This window comes from Rhagoletis pomonella, unplaced genomic scaffold (assembly GCF_013731165.1).
Source record: "Rhagoletis pomonella isolate Grant_MI unplaced genomic scaffold, Rhpom_1.0 Rhpom_scaffold_08225, whole genome shotgun sequence".
NCBI classification, from domain to species: Eukaryota; Metazoa; Arthropoda; class Insecta; order Diptera; family Tephritidae; genus Rhagoletis; species Rhagoletis pomonella.
Genome location: NW_023466755.1, coordinates 1 through 7,221, shown reverse-complemented (window position 1 = coordinate 7,221; position 7,221 = coordinate 1). Strand labels below are relative to the sequence as shown.

The 7,221-nt window shown below is 34.9% G+C and overlaps 1 protein-coding gene across 1 annotated transcript; it reads left to right on the top strand.

Annotated features, from left to right (window-relative positions):
* Positions 1–6,097: 6,097 nt before the first annotated feature.
* LOC118755989 lies at positions 6,098–6,582 on the top strand (the record flags this gene model as incomplete). The annotated part of the gene is made up of 2 exons (XM_036490780.1): positions 6,098–6,328; positions 6,423–6,582. Coding segments are annotated over exons 1-2 (391 nt in total), but the record flags the coding sequence as incomplete, so codon positions are not given.
* Between the last annotated feature and the right edge of the window lie 639 nt (positions 6,583–7,221).

The window sequence follows — 7,221 nt, the reverse complement described above, 5'->3', positions numbered from 1 at the left end:
ATGAGCGCATGCCCGACGACTGGAATTTAAGTGTGATCTGCCCAATCCACAAGAAAGGCGACCCTGGCATTCGCGTCAACTACTGCGGGATCAGCCTTCTAAGCATAGGTTACAAGGTCTTATCGAGCGTATTGTGTGAAAGACTGAAGCCCACCGTCAATGAACTGATTGAGTCTTATCAGGAGTGTTGGCAGAACTTTTCAGGGCGACCTGCTAGATTGGGCAAAAAAACGGTTAAAATGTTTCAACTAGAATTAAATTGTTTTTTAAATACATAAACTACAATTAGAAAGACTAGTAAATCCATTGAATATTTTTTGGTTAATAAAGATTATACGTAGCTAAGCTGTACACCACTTTATTTTTGTTTAACAAGGGAAACTGTCGTTATAAGTAGCTAAGCTTTACATCAGAAGTCATGTATGTATTACTTAAATATAAAAACAGAGATAAATTACAAACTTATGGCGTTTTCTTTTCTATTAAACAATTTTGCCTTCTTATAAATATTGGATCATTTTCAGTAGGTTGCTTTTTGTCCAGCAAAATGGCTATATTAGCTGAAAGTATGACACTTTGCTTAGTCGGAGGGGAAACGGTGAGCTGTATGAGCTTTACAACGACATGGACATAGTGCAGCAAATTAAAATACAGCGGCACCGCTGGCTTGGTCATGTCGTTCGAATGGACGCCGACGCTCCAACTCTCAAAGTATTCAACTCAGAACCCGCTAGTGGTATCAGATGAAGAGGAAGGCCCCCACTGAGATGGAAATATCAGATGGAGAAGGACTTGGCTTCACTTGGCATTTCCAATTGACGCCAGTTGGCACAGAAAAGAAACGACTGGCGTGCTTGGTTGAACTCAGCCAAAATCGCTTAGGCGGTTACAGCGCCAAATAAGAAGACGAAGAAGTTTTTAGCTCAAAAAGCTCGCGCGAAATGCATATTTCTTCAACTTATAATTCAACGTTGACGTTCGACATTTTGCTTAACTATTGTCAGGACGCCTACGCCACGGATACAACTATCAGCGTTTTTGACAACTAATACGTATTTCTTTATTGTATTGACAGCGTTATCCAATGTAAACGCGCCGTAAGAGATATATCGCAGGTGTAGACCGTTCATCGCGGAAGGTATATAAGAGATATATCATACCTTTTATTGCATACCTAACTATGGGTTTAGCAACTATCACATATTTGCTTTTATTCCGAGTGTTATTCGGGGAAATAATCTTCAGGCACAACCAATTTAGAAAAATTGAGTTTTCGCAACATTTATAAAAATCGTACAACAAATTCGCACTGAAATGATATGCGATGAAATGGCCACATACAAAAATGTATCTGCGATAAGATTTCGTATGCCAGAAAAGTGACAGTTCGTATGCGAGCCGCCCATAGCGGGTATAGACGTGCAGTTAGGTTCGTCAGCCCTACATTTTCTATCGCTAATTTTGATAGCCAAAAATATCCAAAAGAATAGCCGGTACGCCTAACAACACGCAACATCTAGTTACATGCGCCTCATACTGCCAGGTTTGGCTGATTATACATTAGTTATTTCTTTTCCATACAGTATACTTTTAGGCCCCACTACATTTCAATTTTGGCGACGAAAATTTAGCGTAGCGATTGTCAGAATGCCACTACTGATATAGGTTAAGCACTAGTTCAATGTTCTTATAATTTACAAAATTTTTAAGTAATAAAAACGATGACTTAAATTAACTATAGCTTGTTTAATGATAAAAATAAAATACTTCACACAAACAGGGTTGAAGTTTCGAAATGCCTGCCCGTATTTCGTTTGTAAGTCAAATTAAGTTAAACTTTTGGCAAATAAATTTAATCTTTTGGCAAATAAAATTAATCTTTTAGCAAATAAATTAAATCTTTTAGCAAATGAGTTTAACCTTTTGGCAAATAAAATTAATCTTTTGGCAAATAAATTTAATCTTTTGGCAAATAAAATTAAACTCGACTGTAGTACTAAACGCTTAGATTTACTGCGCCAATATCAAGAGTTAACCTGCAGGATTGCTGAGAAGTGTTTTTTGGTCCCTGTAGTCAAATGTACTAGTTGTAAAATATCTCACAACTAGTATGAACCGCATGCCCATGTAGTTCAAAATAGACAGAAAAATACTACACCTTTTCAAGTTTATAATGAGAAAATGTAAATTCATATTGAGATATCCCAAATTGATAATGAGAAGCGTAAATTCATATTGAGAGAGTACAACTTCATAATGAGAAATGTAAATTTATATTGAGAATATATAAGTTGATAATGAGAAATATAAAATCATAATGAGAAAATAAAAATTGATAATGGGAAATTTAAATTCATATTGAGAATATATAAAATGATAATGAGTAATGTGAGTTCATAATGAGAATATATAGAAAACGTAATTTCCGAGCTAATCTCGCGATATTAGGTGAATTAAAGCAAGCATCAAAGGACACTGACAAAAAAATTTATAATATATACAACCTGAAGTTAAAGTTGGACAACGCATTTACACCCCCGCTGCGTGTGAGCGCCCTCGTTTGCCTTCTGATGTGTAACACTTCAGTTGTGGTTATTGCATCAATAAAGTGGACGTTTGGCCCTCTGGAAGCAGGGAGCTGTAGAGTGGCGCGGTGGGAATTTTTTTTTACCGGACACGTGACATTCGGTTAAAATTTGTTTCATCCTTCAATGCTATTTGTTTACCCCTTTCAGCTCGTTTTAATTTGTTATCCTGCGAGTTCATGGTTATTGGTTGCGTATGGACTTTTTTGCAACTGTACAGATTGCCCTCGAGATAATTTGCCACTGCTGTGGTGCTCAATTCTACATTAAACTGGTTTTGTACTTTTCTTTTTAATTGTCCAAGGGTAAAACTGCAGTCACCTTCAAGCCAGGAGAACATAGTCATCACGTTGTCTTCAGTCAGCTTTTTCGGTCGCTTACACCTCTTGGTTTTGCTTCCTTATCTTCGCTAACGACCTAGCGATAGGCCTGAGTGTACGTATTTTCTCATTATGAATTTACGTTTTCTCATTAACAATTTATATATACTCAGTATGAATTTACATTTCTCATTATCAATTTGTATTTTCTCAATATAAATTTATATTTCTCATTATCAATTTGTATTTTCTCAATATCAGTTTACGTTTCTCATTATGAGATTATATATTCTCAATATGAATTTACAATTCTCATTATCAATTTGTACTTTCTCAATATGCGTTTACATTTCTCATTATCAATTTGTAATTTCTCAATCATGATAAAAATATTTATAAGGTACAATCGCTGAGAGCCAGCTTTGGGAATTTTGACGGTTGCTAGCATTTTAAAAATTTCTCTCGACGTCATTTCATTTGTTTGTTTTTATTTTCACTCAAATCTGTCGAAACATTAAAATTTGAATGTACCCAGCGGACCAGCGCACGAGCCTTTAGAGAGAGTGTCGTAAAATATCCGCAAACGAGCTCGCATGTGAGCAAAGGACGATTGTGAAACTTCTTTGATCGTAGAACTCTCGCATAAGAGCAGTGCAGCGTAAATATTGTGATATAAATGCGGGTGCATGAGCCTTTAGCGAGATGTCCGTAAACGAGCTCGAATCTGAGCAAAAAACGATTGGAAAACTTTTGTGATCGTAAAACCCTCGCACACGAGCATTGCAGCGTGAATATTGTGATAGAAATGAGAGAGCAATAATTTTCTACTTGTACTATTGTAAAATAATAGTTTTGTTTTATTTGTCAAACTGGAATGTGTGACAGTGAATAATTAAAAAATAGTTATTGAAAACTAGATTCGCTTTTTTGTTGTTAATAAGTTTCTGTGTCCTTTCCTTTATTTAATTGGTGTAAAAAGTAAGTATACAATTTTAATTGTTATATTTAATAGTAACGTGAAAATGGCTTACAAAAGAAAAAGTCGGAAATATATTTGTGAGGCTCGTCATGTAAAACGAGCCGCAGTAGAAATTGAGTTGGTTGATGAAAATAATAAAATTAGTAAAATACTAGAGAGCGAATATGAATTAAATTCATTATTATCAGATAACAATGAATTACCATCTACAGAGCATTCCGGTTCAACCGATTTCAGTTTTCGCTTAGCGCAGTTGTTATCCGCTAATATGTCAGCAAAAGTGCAGGGAATGAACTGCTTTTGCTCTTGGGTGAAAAAATTCCTGGCTTGCCACAAGATATACGTACTTTAAAAAGTACACCACGCACTATTGTAAAACGTAGTGTAGAGCCAGGCGAGTATGTAAATTATAAGATGCCTTAACAGATTTCCTTATGAACTTTAATTATCCATCTTCCTTCCGTTGTATAAGAGTACACAGAAATAAGCATGGCCCATTTTGATTAACGTTAATGGTACAAAGCCAGTATTAGTAGCTGGAATATATGTAGGTAATTCAAAGCCTCGTAATCCCAATGTTTATTTGGAACAATTCGTCTGCGAATTAGGATAATTAGTTACGAAGGGCATGGTATTTCAAGATAGGATGTTCCAAATATCAATCAGAGCATTTATTTGCGATGCTCCAGCCCGCGCTTTTATTTTAGGTGTGAAACATCACTCCGGATTTTATTCATGCAACCTTTGCATTCAGAAGGGCGAAAGTTTTAATAGACGACTCATTTTTAGAAAATCACTTAACTTACAACGAACTAATGATAGCTTTCGAAACCGTGTTCAACCAGAGCACCACAATATACAAGGCAAACTAATTCTTGAAGATTTGCCAATTGATATGGTGAATCACTTTCCCTTAGGTTATATGCACGTTGTTTGCCTTGGACTCGTAAAATCGGTGCTTGTAGCTTTAACGAAAGCAAAAGGTCACACATTTTCTTTAAGTAGGCACTCCATAACTTCACTAAATAATAAACTAACGTGTTTAAAAAAGTTTTTACCTAGGGAATTTAATAGAGGAGTTAGATCTCTAGATGATCTCGAAAGATTTAAGGCCACAGAGTTTCGCACGTTTTTACTGTATACAGGTCCTATGGTATTTAAGGACGTTTTAGGTACAGGTTTGTACAATCATTTTCTATTACTTAGCTTAGGAATTAGACTTCTTCTCCACAACGAGTATTGTGTAACACAAAACTCTCTTGCATCTGGTTTGCTAGATGACTTTGTAAGTCAAGTACCTTCTTTTTATATGTGTTCAATGCTCACATTTAATTTTCATTGCTTAACACATTTAAGCCAGCAAACTCTACAATATGGTTCTCTACAGACTATAAGCTCCTTTCCATTTGAAAGCTTCTTAGGGCAACTAAAAAAAATTTTGAAAAAATCCAACTACCCCTTAGAGCAATGATACAACCGAATTGTAGAACGCAGTATCTTAAAAGTCGTCCTCAAAGAGGAACTTGTGAAGTTAAATGGGTCCAATGGCAAAATTTCATATAATCACTGGTATTTTGATGCAAAAGAATGTGATTGTTTTTACTTTTTAAAAGACAACAACAAATATATAATTTCTAAAATTATTAAAAGTAAAAATAAAATTTTGCATAGCCATCTAGTTATTGATTTAGAACCGTTTTTTACTTTTCCAATAAACTCCACTTTTGTAGGCATATTCGCTCCAAAAGGGCTCAATTTCGATTCGAACATATTTCAACATAATATAGAAAAAATATCAGGAAAAATATTTCATTTTGAGGGCAGTGAAATGCATATTTACTTACCCTTAATTGACTAATTTCAGACCAATAAATATGAATTCATCCTACATATTCAATTTAGATGTCAGTGAAAGAGGAGTTCGCGACAAAAATATACCAAATTATAGACTAGAAGGTAAAACACTGATAAAATATAAACATAATATAAACCGTCGTGGTTTTGCAAAGGCATTGACGATATATTACAACCAATAAACAATATATGTATATGTATATATTCTATTAATTACACGTATAATCTATTTCAGATATTAATAGTGCTCCAAGCACCCACTGCAATAAGTAATGCAATAAAACAGTTTCTTATTTAACGCCTACTAACAAGATTTATTTATTAAATTTACAGACATATTGAACCTTATAAAGAAAATTATGGAAACTCAGCGGGGAACAACTGATAAAATTGATCAGTTACTAACCAAAATTGATCGTCAAGGTGCTGAGCTAATTTCTTTAAGGAGTGAAGTTTCAGCTATAAAAGCACGAGTTTGCGGCGAGGCACATAAGCCAAAATTGACGTTGCCAATGTCTCCATTAGTTACATTTGAGGCCTTCGAAGCATTTGAAGAAAGTATCAAAGAAGAGCAGTCCTTCAAAAATGTGGTAAGTAGCCCAGTCAACACGGCCAGATTGACGTTTATAGCTAACGTTTCGAAATTAAATCGTATCTAATAAAAAATTTCACATTTTTCTCAAGGTCATGGAATTAGTCGCCAATTCTGAAAAAACGTATGATAAATTTATCAGGAGCTCCTGGCGCCTATTGATATCGGATGATGTAGCAAGACAATGTTCCTGGCGTGGAACAGATACGAAAAAGTGTGTTAGAGGCCTTCGAATCACATTGGCAATACGTAGTAGGTTTTACTTTTATAATTTGTATGCTTACAAATATGTAACGTTACTTTATGTTGTGTACAGATGCATTCAAGCAAAAGTTCGCACTTGAAGACACCGACTTTGACCGCATTACACAGACGTTTTTTCAATACGCGCAAAAAAGACTGACAAGATTAGAAAAATGTAATTCAAAAATACCTAAAAATATCTGTTCTTGGTAAATTAGTTATTAAAATTCAAAAAATAAAAAACCTTACTAATGTTAAGTGACTCGATGTCTCCAATCCTTGTCGGATCCATCTTTAGTAATTACTTTAGCAATCCTTACTGCTTACTTTAGTAAGGGCTGGAAATGGATTAGACAAGGATTAGAGACAAGAGCCACTTAACAGCAGTAACGGTTTTTTGAATTTTGAATTATGTCGTTATTGCAGAGCAGCATCGATATTTATACGTACTGTAGTCCCGAAAGTCCCAAAAACTAGAAATTTGTCCTAAAAATCCAAAAATAGTCCAGGAGTCCCAACAATCCCGATAATTCCGAAATATTCCCCAAAGTCCCGCTATTAACTCCGAGAATCTCGAAAGTCCCAAAAATCCCGAAATTAGTTCCAAAAATTCCTAAATATTTTGAAAGTCGTTTCGAAAATCCCGAT